Source organism: Colius striatus, chromosome 1 (genome assembly GCF_028858725.1).
Source record: "Colius striatus isolate bColStr4 chromosome 1, bColStr4.1.hap1, whole genome shotgun sequence".
Taxonomy (NCBI): Eukaryota; Metazoa; Chordata; class Aves; order Coliiformes; family Coliidae; genus Colius; species Colius striatus.
Genome location: NC_084759.1, coordinates 176,314,882 through 176,331,873, shown reverse-complemented (window position 1 = coordinate 176,331,873; position 16,992 = coordinate 176,314,882). Strand labels below are relative to the sequence as shown.

The 16,992-nt window shown below is 40.3% G+C and overlaps 1 protein-coding gene across 2 annotated transcripts; it reads right to left on the bottom strand.

The window, feature by feature from the left end:
- Positions 1-400: 400 nt before the first annotated feature.
- Positions 401-16,957, bottom strand: ZCRB1 (zinc finger CCHC-type and RNA binding motif containing 1). 2 transcript variants are annotated; one of them, XM_062017222.1, is made up of 8 exons: positions 16,850-16,957; positions 11,458-11,545; positions 11,259-11,287; positions 8,249-8,360; positions 8,055-8,162; positions 6,521-6,630; positions 6,332-6,407; positions 401-2,927 (listed from the first exon to the last, which is right to left on the bottom strand). In XM_062017222.1, exons 2-8 carry the CDS (start codon positions 11,539-11,541, stop codon positions 2,796-2,798), a joined length of 651 nt encoding a protein of 216 aa, XP_061873206.1. In that variant the 5' UTR covers positions 11,542-11,545; positions 16,850-16,957; the 3' UTR covers positions 401-2,795. The 2 variants fall into 2 exon arrangements, with proteins under 2 accessions (XP_061873206.1, XP_061873216.1); XM_062017232.1 differs by having other exon boundaries at positions 2,839-2,927; positions 6,332-6,442.
- Between the last annotated feature and the right edge of the window lie 35 nt (positions 16,958-16,992).

Below are 16,992 nucleotides of genomic sequence, written 5' to 3'. Positions count from 1 at the left end.
GTCCCACTGGGTCCTGTTCTAGGCCCTACACACTCTCTTCTTTGCCCTGGCTCTTAAGCCAAAAACTATTAAGCACTGCTAACGAACAGAAGTTCAGAGTTAAGAAAACCGTTAAAGGAAGGTGATTTCAGGTAAGGAATTCCAGATGCCAATTCTGCACAGCAGCGGGCTCATTTTTATCTGCTTCTTTTCCAATGTCACCTGCCTCAAGTGACTTTATGCTTGGAACAAAAGAGCATGGGGGAACATCACTGGGTCACTTCTAATATCTGGACTAGCTACTGCTTCACGCTGACAAAAGCAAATCCTGCGGGGCAAGCGGCAAGGCAGGAGCAGCAGAGTAGAAAGATATATCAACATGCTTCAGCTACTGGAACTCTTGAAGAAGTACTGCATTAGGTCAGAACAAAGGTCAGGTTTGTTTTTATTCTTTCTGACAAGACACCAGTAGCAAATATGACACAGTAAAGTGTATAAGAATGAAACACTCCTAGACTGTTAATATCTCTGTATTTTTTATGGTTAGAAGTAGTCAGTAATTGATGATATTTCTTAGTGGAGACTTTACTTAAACTCACATTTTAAAATATCACATTCCACACACAAGTATAATCCTTTTGAGCTTATGACCCTGAAAACAGTCTCGCAGCAGTGAGTTACTTCATTGAGATCTTAATTCTTCTAAGCTACCAAACATTCCCAAATCAAAGTCATGGGCAAGGTTCAGCTGGTCCTCTGTCACATTTTAGCTTTTTATCTTTTTCTAAAACCAGCAGTGAACACGGTATGGGAGAAGATGAGAAACCCCAACTTGAAGCAGTGGTATATTTTTGTTTGTTTGTTTTGCTCTTTTTTTTTTCTCCACTGCCATTGAGCCCTAACATAGCATTTGTAGAGAAGCATGATGCCAGCAAGATTTTCTGCCTCTCAGTTTAGAACTCGTCTGTCTTCATTACCACACATACGACATACAATGATTTGCATTTATTAACACTGTTACGCGTCATACTCAGCTATCAAGAGACTCTTCTGAAATTCAGTAAAGGAAGCTTCATATTTCAAATACAGTACTTTCAGCAGAAAGTCTCAAACTAAGTCTTAAAAACATTATTTGGATTACTGAGTCCAAGGCCTTCCTATATATGAAGCCAAATATTTCTCCCCATTCTGTGGCTTGAGTAGTTTGTACAGAAAAATATTTTACTTTATTACCATATTTTTATGTCTCAATTCTTGTAAAAGTAGCAACAGAAGACCTCAGAATGACCTTCTAAATGTGGCTGCTTTAGAGGAGGGGTGTGTATGTCTTTGCTTTGCACCGAGTTATATATTTGAATGTAAATTGGTATTAATTAAGAATATGTAATGGCACATTTGGATTTACATTTTCTGTATTTGGAAGAAATCCAAGTCCTGATGAGGAACGGGAAGGGTTGAAAATAGAAACAGAGGCCAGCTGGTCTCTTCTTCCAAGTGTAAAAGTGGGAATATGTTTCATATTGTGCCTCCTAAAAAGAAAAAGTTTGACTACACAAAATGGCCAAAATAAGAATGTTACCACCATCACCATGTGTCTGTGGTTTTGGGGGTGAATGTTGCTGCAGGGCTTTGTACTGTTCTAACATGTCTAGGAGGCTTTTTAGGAGAACATGACTAGAACCCTACAAAGGTTTAAGGATAGAGACTCTCTTTACAAGATCTGAGCAGCTTTAGGTGCAAACTAGGTGACAACACACTTGGCTTAGAGACCATGTCAGTTCCAAGCACAGATCAAAGACAAATTTTAAGCATGTAGGAAACTGCCTTTTGGATTTTGACAGCCAGGTTCAGATGGTGAGAACAAAGGACTGTGATCCATATCAGATACAAGTATATTTAAAACCCTGCACGTAACCACAGTTACCATGCCAGGCACCCAAACTGCGGTCAGGAAAAATAGTGTGGGATAAGCCCTTATCACAGCAAGTCTTGAAATATCAGATTACAGCATATTAAAACATATGTACATTTCCACTTATAAAACATACTGCCATTCTCATTCTTAATGCAAGAGTACAGAACTGCCACTTAAAAAAAAAAAAGTATGTTTCAAGACTGAACTAATCGCCACACCACTCTGCTATGGAGCCTATGGTATATACAGGCTATATAAACCACTATGAGCTGTACAGCAAGTCACTAAAGCTGTGTTAAGACCAATGATCAGTATCTTATAATCCTTTTAGAAGACAGTCAGATGTTAAGTCTAAAATGATTTCATAGACCAAGCTGATGTGACAGTAATTTATTACTGCAGTAAAGTGTTAGAAGACTTAGTACAATCCTTAAGGCTGAAATTCAACCCTATGCAGAGCAACTAGCACAAGATTCATATGCTACTAAAGTACTACTAAAGCCCTGCTTCCAAACAGGCAAATAGACCAATACATAAAGCATCAGTGGTGCTAGCAGTGATCCCAAAATTAACTACTCTTAGGAAAAAAATATTGGGAAATCCTCCTATGAAAGACCTCACTCCCAGGGCTTAGGTCTAGATGCTGACTGCAAAATGCATTCTCTCAGGTACTTTTCTGGATCTAAGTGTAGAAACATTGTTTTCTTAAGAAGCTGCCTGGAAAGGTGAAGTTTTGAGAGACAAAGATATCAAAAGATGGGAGGTTCAGGGAGCAGTGTAAAACTACAACACAATTTTCAGCGTCTTCAACATCAAGACAAACTTGTATTACAGATAACTTTGTAGCACTTTACAAAATGTACACTATATATAATATATATGCATATAAACCAGTATTATTTCAATCACTAAGTTCTTCCTCATCACTGAAATAAGCACTTTTCTTAATCCGTGGACGTTTTGAATCATCTGAAATTGAAGATTCCCCTGCAGTCTGTGTCCATCTTTGTTGTTCTTCCTCAATTTTGGCTTGCTACAATGAGAAAGAAAAGTATTAGCTAGGATTATGAAAATTAAGATGCATTAGAAATAATACCGTTAACTTTTCCTCCTGGAGAAACTGAGTGCCCGTGGCTTGGATGGATGTACTCTGTGATGGATGAAAACTGGCTGTATGGCTGGGTCCAGAGAATTGTAGTGAACGAAGCTAAATGCAGTTGGTGGCCAGTCACCAGTGGTGTTCCCTAGGGCCCAGTGCTGGGGCCTGTTTTGTTTAATGTCTTTAGCAATGATCTGGATGAAGGAACTGAGTGCACTCTCAGTAAATTTGCAGATGACACTAAGTTGGGCAGAGGCATAGCTCTGCTTGAGGACAGGAACGCTCTTCAGGGGGACCTAGACAAGCTCAAGTGATGGGCTGAAGCCAGTTGTATGAGGTTTAACAAGGCCAAGTGCTGGGTTCTCTACTTGGGCCACAACAACCCCAGGCAATATTATAGGCTTGGCGCAGAGTGGCTGGAAACATGCCTAAAGGAAAAAGACTTGGGGGTGTTAACAGACAGCTGACCAAACATGAGCCAGCAGTGTGCCCAGGTGGCCAAAAAAGCCAGTGGCATCAGAAAGAGTGTGGCCATCAAGACCAGGGAAGTGATTGTCCCCCTGTACTCAGCATTGGTGAAGCTGCACCTCAAATACTGTGTTCAACTTTGGGCCCCTCACTACAAGAAAGACACTGAGGTGCTGAAGTGTGTCCAGAGACAGGCAACAAAGCTGGTGAAGGGTCTGGAGCACAAGTCTGATGAGGAGCATCTGAGGGAGCTGAGATGGTTTAGTGTGGAGGAGGCTGAGAGGAGACATGATCACTTTCTAAAACTACTTTAAAGGAGCTTGTAGCGAGGTGGTGGATGGTCTCTTCTCCAAAGTAATGAGGGATAGGGCAAGAGGAAATGGCCTCAAGGAAATGTGCCAGGTAAGGTTTAGATTGGATATTAGGAAAATCTTCACTGAGAGGATTGTTAGACACTGACACAGGCTGCCGAGAGAGGTGGTAGGGCCACTGTCCCTAGAGAAATTAAAAAGATGAGTAAATGAGGTGCTGAGGGATATAGTTTAGCTGTGAGCTTGGCAATGTGAGGTTAGTGGTTGGACCTGATGATCTTAAAGGTATTTTTCAATTAAAATTATTTTATAATTCTATTAATATGAACTGAGTTATTCAATAAGTTAAGGAATTCAAAAGGTTTATCTCAATTTCCAGATAAACTGTGTGATGAATGCACTAGACATTTCTCAAAGTAGTTCTCGCATGCAAACCATCAGTCTTCTGCACTACGTGGAGTACCCTCTTTTTTAAAACTGTGGCAAACTCACAGAACTATAGAGCAGTTGAGATCAGAAACAAAGAATGTATCACTTTTTAAACTGACATTATTGAACCAGCTTTGTTCCACTAAAAAGTCTTCTGTTATCTTTTGCAGCCATTCTTTCGGGGAATTAATGCCTTAGTGGATGTAAAGGTTTTTCAACTCAAAGCTTAAAAAGATGCTTCCTGTTTTTACTGGGAAATATGCTATCTCAGTTAAAAATCTTTGGATCATGAGAGAAATAGGAATGTTTCCTGGCTTCTATACAGCTATAGGTTTTACTTCCAATGATGGAATTTTCTGGGGGGGGATAATTGTGCATAGTTGCATCTCTTTTTTGGACTACATCATGTAAAAATTTTGCACTCATAACAATCATATTCATAACAAAGTTATCTTAAAAAGTATATTGAGGTTTTTTGGGGGGAAACAGCAGCACACAGGGGTTAGCTGAGAACTAGGGAGCCAAGAAGTCTGAATACCAGGTCAGGCTTACTCTGTGTAGTGAAGCAAAAGCCTGCAAAGAAGTATTAAAAAAGAAGATTGTAAATACAGCTGTCAGACTATCTAGCTACATAATAAAAAATGCATTAAATGTGTTTTGAGAGGGCAATTTGAAACTGGGATGGACTGTATTAGGCAAAGGAAGTGCTCCACAAATAGATGTTGTTCAAGGATATTCTATTGAGTGATAGCAGATGACATACCTGGTCATTTATATGACTGTTTTTCTGTCTCCTCAGTTAAAGGTGTAAAGACGGATTTGGGAACCAAAAACCTAATAGAGCAGCACGTTAGAGATGACAAAAAACTAAGCAGCAGAGGAGCTTGAAGGATAGGTAAAAGTGCAATGCACAAACACAGCAGTAGTGAAACAGTAAAAAAACCCCACAAAAACAAAAAGGAACACAGAAAAAAAGATGACTGAACATGCCTGCAACATGAAAGAGCCAACTACAGTCAGCAACTACTGCCAGACAAGAGAGCCTCGAGTGCTACAGAGCAGACAGACCTACAGGTTGTCATAGTTTAGCAAGAAGCAGCTTTTGCTTGGTAACAGGGGGAGCAGGTTGCAGTGAAGACCCGGTAAAGAGTTTTGGACTCTCCCCTGGCTCCTGGGTTTAGACCGACCTCCGGCCTGGCTGGGCCAATCTGGCGCCTCTGAATTCGAAGTGCTGGTAGGAGGTGTAAGAGCGATACAAGATGGAGGCAACCACGCAGACCCCACAGTTAGAGAAGGAGGAAGGAAGGAGGAACACTAGACCAGAGACCCCTCTGCAAGCTGTGGTGAGAATGCAGCTGTACCCCTTGCAACCCATGCAGGGCCATGGCAGGACTGAGAGCCACCAGCAGCTCCGTGTGAGTGCACCAAGACGGGCAAGGGACTGTGTGGGGAAGACGGTCATGGTGCAGGCCATGCTGGAGAGTCTACGTGCCGCAAAGCAGTCCCACACGAGAGGCAAAGAGGACCTGCAGCCTTTGGGATAAATGCACGTAGGAGCAGCCCGTGCAGGGCTGCTGTGTGTGTGCGAGGTACTCCGAGGACTTGCAAGGAGGACTGGTGTGGAGCTTGCCTGCCCTGAGGAGGGACAAACGGCAGAAGCTATCAGGAATAGACTGACTGAAAATCCCACTCCCTGCCCTTCTGGGCTATTCAGGGAGGGAGAAGGTAAAAACACCCCAATCAGGACTCTGAGTCCGGGAAGAAGGGAGGAGTGGGGAGAAGGTGGTCTTAAAGGGCTGGTCGGACTCTTCACCACTCTGTGTTGTGTTATGTTTGTTATGTTTTGGGGTTTTATGGTTATGCTTTAGTTGGTATCCCATTAAATTATTTTCTGTTTTCTTCCCCAAGCCTGGTCTGTTTTGTCCTGAACCTTAAGCGGCAATTAAGCTCTCCCTGCCCTTTGGCAATCCTCAGGTCTTTGGTACTTGAGGCTAATCGTGGTCTTTTGTCCCCTGATGGGCCTAAACCACAACACAGGTGTATTTCACAGCTTTTGAAAAGCAGTTAAAAAACAGGAAGCACAGTTGCATGTAAATAATAAATAAAATAAATAATGCTTCAATTTTGTACCTGAAAAGCTATGGCTTGGCTAAGGCTATCTAGAGCAGGGTCTTCTCCTTCCTCTTCACTTTCTTCTTCCTCCTCACTTCATTGTGCAGAAAGAGAGAAAAATATATGGGTCTAAGTGTTCAGTATGAAAAATATTTGTAAAAGAAAGGGTAACATGGCAACAAATATAGAATCATAAAATATACATACACTTCTTCTGGCTCAACTACTTTCTTTTTCTTCTTCTTTTCTTTCTTTTTTGGAGGCTCCCGCTCTCCAAGCATATTTTTAGGACAAGCATAACTTAAGTGTCCTGCTTCCTTGGAGAAAAAGAAATATTGCTTAACAGAAACCATTACAAACAACTATATGTTAAAACATATCATGAGGAAAGTTAATGTAAGACAGTTCATGGGGGAAAAAAATGGAAGCAATTAGTAAGATAAATGGAATGCTGAATTAGCACACAGAAGACAAACTCTTCTCTGTAAGCTTGCCATGGAAACGAAGAGATTGGTGGTGATATGCACATTTAAGTACAAATTGAGAACAAGCTATGAGCAAAGTAGATTTTCCTTGGCTGCTGCAACAGCTGAATACACTACAGCAAAGTTTGTGTTCAAGTCAAAGAGATAAACCTCAGTATTAATAGTTTAAGAAACAGGAGCAAGTCAACATTTTTGGTCTAAAAAGTGACATCAATATAAATCAAGTTTGTATTTGACATTAAATACTACCCAGATCTCAGTCTCCTGTTCAGGAAAAGGGAGGAATTGCCTGAAGCTTAAAACACATCTCTTCTGTATAAAATCAGTTGTTTCCAATATTTATTTCACTGCCAACTACATCATGAAGTTTCAAAGATATAACAAAAACAGGTGTTTTGAAGCAAAGATTAGGATATTTATACTATACTGATATATACTATGTATTACATTGACACTGCTGTCTGCTCATCAGCATGTTAAGCAGCAATTATGTGTACGTATTTCATTACTCTCAAAATCCCAAACAAAAGACAAAAGGAGTACTATCATTCTTGAAAACGGTACAACAGCTACACAAGTTGATAATATCATGGACAGGACTAGCAATGGCCAAACAGAAGAAATAAGCTAAGAGTCTCTGCTGGTTTTGACTGTGGTAGAGTAATTTTCTTCATAGTAGCCAATACGTGGCCATGTTTTGGATTTGTGCTGGAAAGTGTTGATAGCACAGGGATATTTCAGTTACTGGTGAGCAGTGCTTGCACAGAGTCAAAGCCTTTTCTGTAACTCACAATACTGTACCAGTGAGAAGGCTGTGAGTGCACAAGAAGTTGGGAGGAGACACAGATGGGACAGCTGGCCCCAAGCGACCAAAGGGACACTCCAGACCACAAGACTGCATGCTCAGAAATAAAACCAGGGGGAAGGTCGACCAGGGGGCTGCTGCTCAGGGACTGGCTGGGCTTTGATCAGTTGGTAGTGAGCAATTGTTTCCATTTGCATTACTCTTTCCTCTTGGATTCTATTTATCTCTCTGTTATTTCCTTTTCATTAGAATTGTTATTACAATATTTCAATTATTTAATTGTTCTCATCAAAACCCACAAGATTTCTCACTTTTACTCTCCGAATTCCCTTCCCCACATCCTGCTGAGGAGGGAGACAGTGAGCGGCAGTGTTTAGTTGCAGGCTGGAGATAAATCATGACAAAGTCAAAAGATAGAATATATTATTAGTTCATTTTTGGTTTTACTTACCCCACATTCGTAACACTTAGACTTATCAAAGTAGTTACGCCTGCGAATGAATTCTGCTGCTCTTCCATTATCAATGGCAATACTTGCTTTTATTACTCTTCCAAACAACTACAGCAAATTGGAAAAAAAAAAAAGGTCAATATTTTGGGACTGTAAATCCAACCTTCCCACCATAATGATCTCCCTCAATTTACCTGTTTGTTATTAAGTGCCCGAGAACAGTTTTGTGCAGATTCTTTATCCAAAAACAAAATAAAAGCAACTCCTTTGCTCTTCCTGGTGTCTTTGTCTTTCATAATAGTAACTCTGAAAACATATAACCACATTATCAATACACTAAAATTACTTCAGATACACTTTTTCCTTGAGGATCCCAGTGGGATCGTATCTTCATTATACTACAAAAAGAAAAAAAGTATGCTTAACAGTAGAAAGGTTCACCAAACAGAAATTCAAAGGAACAGCTAACATGGACGGTGCTTAGAGGTAGAGATGCTTTAAAAACAGGATGTGTCGTCTTTCTGGATCCAATGTCATTCTTTATTCTCTTGGATGACTTCAAGAGCATAGAATATACTCTAGATTTTCAGGCAACCTAACTAGTGGGAACCACACATATTGGGGAGGTGAAATTGAAATTTAGGAGTAATCTCTAGTACTGCTATTGTTGCTGGAAAACACAGTGTATTGAATTGCATCCAAATGGAGAGACCTATTGTCCTGGAGGACAAATCGGCTAAATAGGTTCACGACTGGAAGCTCTGAGTATATACAGTATTGTTCTACAACTATCTCCAACTGTAATTCAGGTCATAGATGTCTATGTTATTTCACATAACATACAAAGTTAAATCTTCAGCAGGTCCAGTAGCACAACGAGAAATTCAACAAGACACAGTAAAAACAACAGACAAAAAGAATGACAAGAGGTGAAAGGGAGGAGGGAGGAACCCACACAACCTCAATTCTTCCATTATTAACATCAATTGAATTCATCCCCAAAGAAATAAAACAAACAGTGGGAAACCAGATGCCAGTCAACATATATATTAAAATTAAAGTACATGTTAAAAGGTAGGAAATAAACTCTTTCATGTGTCCGCCACAGGTACAGCAAGGTTCAGCCACAAGGCAAGCTAAAACCATGTTTATTTTAAAATATCATATTACTAAACAAATCCCACTTCAATGCAGAAGCCTACCAGAGAACCTGTAAGTTACAGATGACTTACACAGTAAAAAGTATATAAACCAAAATGTCAATAAAGAAAGTTACTCCAAAATACATGCACAGAAAGATAGAGCTGAGAACAGTTTTTTATCAAAGTCTCTTGGACAAGAATGTATCCAACTGAGCGTGTTGTGTTGAAGTGCCAATAAAACTGACTTTAGAACACTTTTATTAATACTCAAATGGAACTCTAATATGACTGACAGGCTTGTAATTGGGATATTTGAACATATTAGTTAATAGAAAGCATAGAAAGAAACAAGTGAGACATCTTTATGAGGTCAGTGAATTCTTGGAGATCTAGAAAGTCTAATTTCTCACTGAATAAACTGAGCTCTAGTCATAACAGTAAAAGTATAATGATGTGAGAAATGCATCATAGAAGAAAAGTCAGCACAATTTTGCTGAGTCAAGACACACTTCAGAAAAAAAGTCTATTAAAGCTTATTTAATTAAGTTGAAGTTGACCTGGATGGCACTGCAAAGCTTTCTGCTGTTTTAAAGTCCCTGAACAAAGACTCTATAGAAATCGAGCCAATATTTAAAAAGATTTTTCTTGGGAACTGGTGACTAGTTACAAGTAGGTAAACTGATCCTCGATAGGCTCAGTTTCACAGTCAAATAGGAATACCAGTAGAAACCCACAGCATCTGCACTGTTTATAGTCACGTCAGCTTGCAAAGGGGTGAACGGGAAAGAAGTTTTTCTAAATACAACAAACCCCCAACATGGTAGTATTTCACACATCGTATTCTGTGACTCATTGCATCTCCTTTAACTTCTGGTAGTGACTAGATAAGAAGTCAAGAAGAATTGGGTATTGGTAAGTGAATTTTTTGCAAAGCAACATATAGATGGGTGGAACCAGTAACTGAACAGATAGAATTGCAAGTTCTAAATTAGCTACTTTCATAGAAGATGCAGTGCAAGATTTCTTCTGCGTAGCCATATGAAAACACCATTTCTGTTGTCTATGATAGTAAGAAAAAAAAAAAAAAAGCAAACAGACTACTAAAACCCACCAGTATTGTTACAACTTTTGCTCAGAGTTTTTCTAAACTGGTAGTTCAGCAATCAACTAAAACAGGTCAGACACCCCCACCCTTGAAAAAAACAGAGACTGCAGGTACTTCCCGAGCTGTACATATAGGTTTTTCTCTCAGTGTAGTTTTGCTTTTCCTGCTATTTGCCACCTGAAACACACTCCTGACACTTCAAAAACTTTGAATTTTTCTCTGCATCTCACAGATTACTACAGCAACTGTTAGAAGTTAGAGTAGATATTCGCTGTGTAGGGTTCAAAACTGAAATCTTGAGTCTCGTTATTCTGATCAGTTAAAAAAACAGGATAGAAACAAAACAAACCAGCAAGTACCTTAATATGGCATTTATTTCTATCATTTGAACACAGAGGCAAGTATTTATAAGTACTGTTCATGAATACCTCATATATTAAATCCATTACTATGCAGCCTTACATTTAATCTTAAATATAACACTAAGCAGTCATAGTAAGGAGTCCTCCTCAAACCACAGAGAGAGGAACTGTACATTGCCTTTGTGTGAACTGTTTGTGGGAATTGTGACATGTAGTTCATGCAAACAGAAACTCCCACTTTTACACTGATCCACTTATGTCCCAGGCAGTGTTCAGGGAAAGGAGAACAACACTTATTGGAGGAATATTATTTCAACTATTTAAAATAAAAGACCACTGGTATATAATATCATTCTACTTGCTTTTAAGAACTGGTTAGCAAAACCTGTCTCCAACACAAATATTCTTACATTATGTATGTAACTGTGAGAATGTCCAGTTGTTGAATTTACACTTTACTAAAATGAACAGGATTTCAATGCAATTCCACATTCATCCTTAAACTAAAAAAAGCACAAGACTTTCAGGTGAAGCAAAGATGTTAAATATTTGAAATGTGAGACATGAAAATAGGAATCCATATCAGGTCACTTACTTGACAACTTTCCCATACTTGGAAAATATCTGAAATATAAAAGAAAATATACAAATTTAATGACAGGCAATTACATTTCATTAGTAATAAATTCATCAAGATTGTTTTTCTAAGGAAAAGATATATATCAGTATTGTATTTACACTCAAAATTGCTGCCAACAAGTTTAATCTGAAGAAAGGAGTTCTTTAAAACTTACCCTGTAGAGATCGTTGTTTGTCAACGCAAAGGGTAAATTGGACACATACACTGTGCTTTTGCTTGGTGCCAACCCACCACTCATTTTTCTGATGAAAGGAGAAAGACAGAATTAAACTATATTCAACAGAGAGATCTATTAGAAAACAGTTGCAAGACTTTTCTTTGAGCTGTTTTTCAGATGTAGCCCAGATAGTCATGATAAAGCATAGCTTTCATTTCCCTTTCATCATTTTACGTGAAATTAGTGTTTGTCTTCATGTGCTAAAGAAGACACACATTCCTTCCTCCTGCCCTGGATCCAAAGCATATTTCTGCTGCATGTGAGTTAATTTGTAAGTCATGAACAGACAGGTTAGTGTACTTAAAATAGACCTCTGCTGATTTGTGCAGGAAATAAAGATTTAGGTCCAGAAAGAAACAAGTAACGTCCATTTACCAAACATTAGGACCAATATGTGAAATTATTAACCTTTGTCCACATATCTGCATGACCTGATCCCTTACACAAGTTTCAGTTCAGCTGCATTCAACACAGAATAAACCATAATCATATAGGGGGGAAAAAAAGCACTTCCCTAAAGCAGAGCCCTAACTGAGGGGAGGAAATGGAAAAGGGATACTACACTGACTTTAAAATGTATCTAAGATGCTAAAGCAGCAAGCATTTCCTCTTCTATCCATTGCTCAGGCTTCTACACTGCTCTGGAACTTCGAATGTCCAGAGCTGATCATAAACAGCACGTCCCCTAGAGGCACTCCCTCTCCTCCTGATTTAGCAGCTTTATGCGGGTAGCAACCAGTGAAACCGCAAAGTCATTTTCATTTCCAGTCTTTTCAAGCTTTTGAAACTAAGTATGTCTGGAAACAATGAATCAATCAAAACCACTGTTAGAAGGTCATACACATCATCTAATGCTAGGTGAAGAGTAAGTGAAATAACTTGAAGAGTAACATCCTCATGTTTGAACATTTCCCAAATTTTAAGTAGTGCTGAAGTTTCTAGAAAATACCTCTTCCCTTTGATTCATTCTGTAGCCATGGCATGGTCCAAGACCTAAGTGAGTAAAATTTAAGACTGGAACACAGCACAGTCCTTATGAGAGAGCACACTAAATAGTACAGCAAAACTGTTCCCTACACAGTCTAATTACTACCTCCTCATATAGTTTCCTGCAGCCTTATCCCTGCTTTTTGGCAACTCTAGTTGATTCCTGAGGATCACAACATTTCTTCAGGAAGACCAGCCTACTTCAAAAATGCAAACAAAAGCTGAAGGGAAAAAAAATCAACATTCACCATAGTAGACAGTTTCTTAGAGGATTTTTCAGAGAATGAGTCTGAGTAGAATGTTTGGCCAAGTGCCAACAAAGTAACTAATATCACACTCTAATCCGGTTTTGGTTATTTTCTGGCATTTCATGATTCAGTCATCTGAAGACTTGATATTCCCAGTAGATGCTGACTATCCAAGTGTTTTGCTTCCCTTTCCTGACACGTTTACAGTATCACAGTTCAAGTAGCAGTTTCCAAGTGATTGAGTTTTGAGGTTTCACAGTTCCAGAGACTGGTTTTTAGCATAAACAGAAACGGCAACATAAAGGTTAAACAAATGAAAACAGTAAATTTACAATAAAGGCTACATATTGCATCTGGTGTTAGGCAGACCAGATTTATTATCCCAAATTCCTTGCTGCTTGGCATTAGTCTCCTTGACAAGCCTAGCCAGACTGACTCGGCATTATGCCATGAGAATAGATGGCCTGAAGTACAGTTACACAGATGCACAGTGGATACAAAGGATTCAGTAAGAGCTACCTCAGTGCTGCATTAGGGCACATTGCCAATGGTAATATATTGCAATAGTGGAGGAGAAAATAGCAGAAGTGAACCTCACGTGGCTGTAGACAGCAATTGAAACCTGCCTAAAAGTCCAGAGAAGCTAGAGCACCTTCTAACAGGAGAACAAGCAGGCCCCATACTAATGAACAGCTGCCAATGAGGAAGGCACGAGTGGAGATCGGTCAGTCAGCTTGTGTATTCCATGGTGCAAGTCTCCAAAGAGAAAGTGATACATCATATGATGATTACTACAGGTGTAATAGCTAGGTCAATAGGAAATTATTAACTGCAAGCTACAGGACTGCAATTTTCAGCTGCATGCGACTTTTCCAGAAGCAAGCTTAAGGAGTGGCACTGTGGAGTGCTGTCTACCAGACAGTTGAGGGTGAGCTTCATTTCTAGTCCCCTGGCCAAACTTCAGTGAAACAGTCTTGCTGTTCCAACTGCTCAAATATTCTTTGCAATTAATATTGTTTAGCTCTAGCATGCCAGGATTTCTTACTTCTAATGTCTGACTTGCTGAATTGGCACAATTCTAGTAAAAGAGGAAATACACTAAGTGTAAGGGTATCACACACTTGTGTTCAAGATGGCAAAGGTTCAAATTCACCAGTCCAGGAGAGAGTATTTCCCCAGACCTGCAGAAGGGCTTCCTCTTCTAAATACTAAGGGGTCCTTGGGATGGTTTATAAGTATCTTATTTAAGCTAGCAGGTAGACTGACAGGTTTGCACACTGGCAACATTTGGGCCATTAATTTGTCTACTTAGAAGTCTCATTGTCCTTCTTAAGTCTTCTGCAGAACATTCAAACATAATACTCTACCAAAAAAAAGCAATCTCTCAAAAATCTTGAGCAGGTTAAAATGCAGATTTCTTATAATTTACTGTGAGCACAGTGGTATAGATGCAGATTTAGATCCAAGTACTGGCACAATTCCTCCCACTCTGATAAACTCTAACAAAATATCAGGTGTCTGCTATAACCAATCCATTAGTTTTTTTCTATTTGAAAAAAAAAAAACCAAACCCAAACCACCATGAAGCCCCTGTGGAAATTTGGGGATGGTAAGTGCCAACACCATATAAACAATAACTTTTTTTTTCCTGTCTTCATTTCTGGATGCCAACCTTGCCAGATCAGTTACACGTTCATTGGTCTGACATTTTCTAGCTGAGGGGGAGTGTGTGTGGTAAAAAAGATCAATTCCAGCTTTAAGCTAACTCTCTAGATGAGACATGTCTCATCTGGTGGCTCGTCATTCCAAGTCCTTTCACTTCAGAAACTTTCTTACTTCATAGAACAGTCCAATGCAAGTTTAACATTTTCATCACATTCTTTCTCTTTGATTACTAATCTCTCTGCTTTAAGGTTTTCACTTCACAAGCTGACAAAAAAAGAAAACCCAAACCTCCTAAAACTATCTCAGATTTCTGCTTGCTGCAGAGAACTCACTTAAAAGTCATGTGCAACCTGGCTTCTATATCCTGCTAGATCTCCCCAACAAATCAAAACATTTCTGTTCTACACTGCTTTTATGGTGCTTCCCTGATCTTCAAGGTATTACCTGGTTACTTAACTTTAAGCATCAGCTGGAAGGCAGTACATTATCTCCATGGGATTGAGCACAGCTCTCATTAATGTAATAGCCTCTCTGTAATATTAATGCCTACTTCATTTATCATTTTCACGTATTAACTTAAAGGATGGAGCTGTCTCTCATTACTATACCTTCTTGCACTCAATCTTTTCCTGTCTTTTCCGACAACTGGAATTAAAAGAAGTCATTCTTTGACAGAGACTGTCAGTATCTGTCAGTAATGATTAAGTCTCCTGCAAAATCTATCAGGTACACAAGTATATTTTGCTTGAATCCAATATGCTTAATGCAGCATCTGTCACTTATGTCGAGAATACCACAAGACAATAACTAATTTCAGTAACTGGCTTTTCTACTCTGTCCCTGAACACATAAGGACACCAGTAAGCTAGTTCACATGCCTCTAAAGCATCAAGTGAAGTCTGAATTTACTGATATTTTCATGGCTTAATATCAACACTTCACCTTAAGCACGGACTTTTGCACACAGCAGCAAGGTCAGATTTGTGATTTAATCAATTCAAGTATGCACCAACGATTTGTGGGTAAGTCACTCAATTCATTTGAGTTCTTCTCTCTTGATCCTTTAAACGTGGCACAAGCTTAGATACAAAAGTCTGTGACAAAGGAAGAAACTAAACGCATGATCACCTTGGTACCAAACAAAGGTATTAACCACTTCCTACAATTCTATCTTACACAAGGGACATGTAATAAGCAATCAGAGCATATTCTGTTTTATCTCTACGTAGTTACTTAAACAGCAGAAGGCAAATATTAAACAGGATCAGAATTTGGTAAACAAAGACAATGCTATCAGCAGAAAGAGTACTTCTGAATCTGCCCAAGCCAAACATGAAAGGATCTATGTTTTGAAGTAAATGACAAAAAACTTTGGGACACTAAGACTGGAAAACCGCTGCACTAGCAGGGATTACAGTAGGAGCTTTAACAACAGTTTCTCTTTTAAGGGATTTCCAGCCTAGTCAAGATATGAGCAGAGCTGCTTGGTTCAATCATACCAAGTTTCAAACAGAAGTTATCGAGAACATCTGGAGAGACTCTAGTGGCGGGTTACCAAGATGCTCAGGGAATTGGAGCATCTCTCTTGTGAGGAAAGGCTGTGGGAACTGGGACTCTTTAGCCTGGAGAACAGAAGACTGAGGGGAACCTTATAAACACTTATAAATACTTAAGGGGCAGGTGTTGGGAGAATGGAGTGAGTCTTTTTTCTGCAGTGCCTAGTGACAGGACAAGGGATAACAGTCACAACCTGGAACACAGTAAGTTCCATTTGAACATGAAGAGAAACTTCTTTCCTGTGAGGCTGAGGGAGCCCTGGCATAGGCTGCACAGGGAGGGTGTGGAGTTCCCTTCTCTGGAGGTTTTCAAAACCCAGCAGGACATGTCCCTGTGTGACCTGATCAAGGTGAACCTGCTTAGCATGAGGCTGGACTAGATGATATTTAGAGGTCCCTTCAATGGCTTATGATTCTGTGAACTTCAGCTAGGAAGGGCAGAGTCAAGTAGTTCACTTCGGGATGGCTCTTCCTTCCAAAAACCCCAGCCAAGACAAGCAAACTCACTTCAGAGCTCGGTATTTACAAACCAATGGTAAAGCAAGAGAGCTACAAACTCTTCGCAGCTATAAGCGACGTCATCTTGCCTTTCCCCTGCCACCGCGAGCCTCGGCCTGCTCGGTCCGCTTTGCCCAGCTGCCCGCTTCCCCGGCACAGAAGTCCCTCCCCACAATCACACAAGCCATAGGAACGAGAAACAATCTCCATCGTTGCGACCTCCCCGGCCGCTCCCGCCACCCGCGGTGCTCTCGCTCCGGCCGCCACCGAACCCTGGCGGGATCAGGCCAGGGCTCACCCGCGCACCTACGCACGCTCCTATTCCCCTCAGGGGGACGCGCCTCCCGTCCTGGCCTCACCCCCGTCCCGGCCTACCCGTCCCGACGTGGCTCAGCCCCCGCGGGCCCCCATGGTGCGGCGCAGGCCCCGGCCCCAGCCCCGGCCCCGGCGGGACGCGACACGCCCCTCTGCCCCGGTACGGCGGCGCTCTTCCGCTGATGCACGTGTACGCGCACGGC

Bases quoted from the DNA above. Each gene is read 5' to 3' on its own strand.
- ZCRB1 (XM_062017222.1), bottom strand. From the start codon at position 11,541: ATGAGTGGTGGGTTGGCACCAAGCAAAAGCACAGTGTATGTGTCCAAT. The intron at 8,361-11,258 runs GTAAGTGACCTG...ATATGTTTTCAG, and splicing joins AAGTATGGGAAAGTTGTCAA to AGTTACTATTATGAAAGACA. The intron at 8,163-8,248 runs GTAAATTGAGGG...AATTTGCTGTAG, and splicing joins GGGCACTTAATAACAAACAG to TTGTTTGGAAGAGTAATAAA.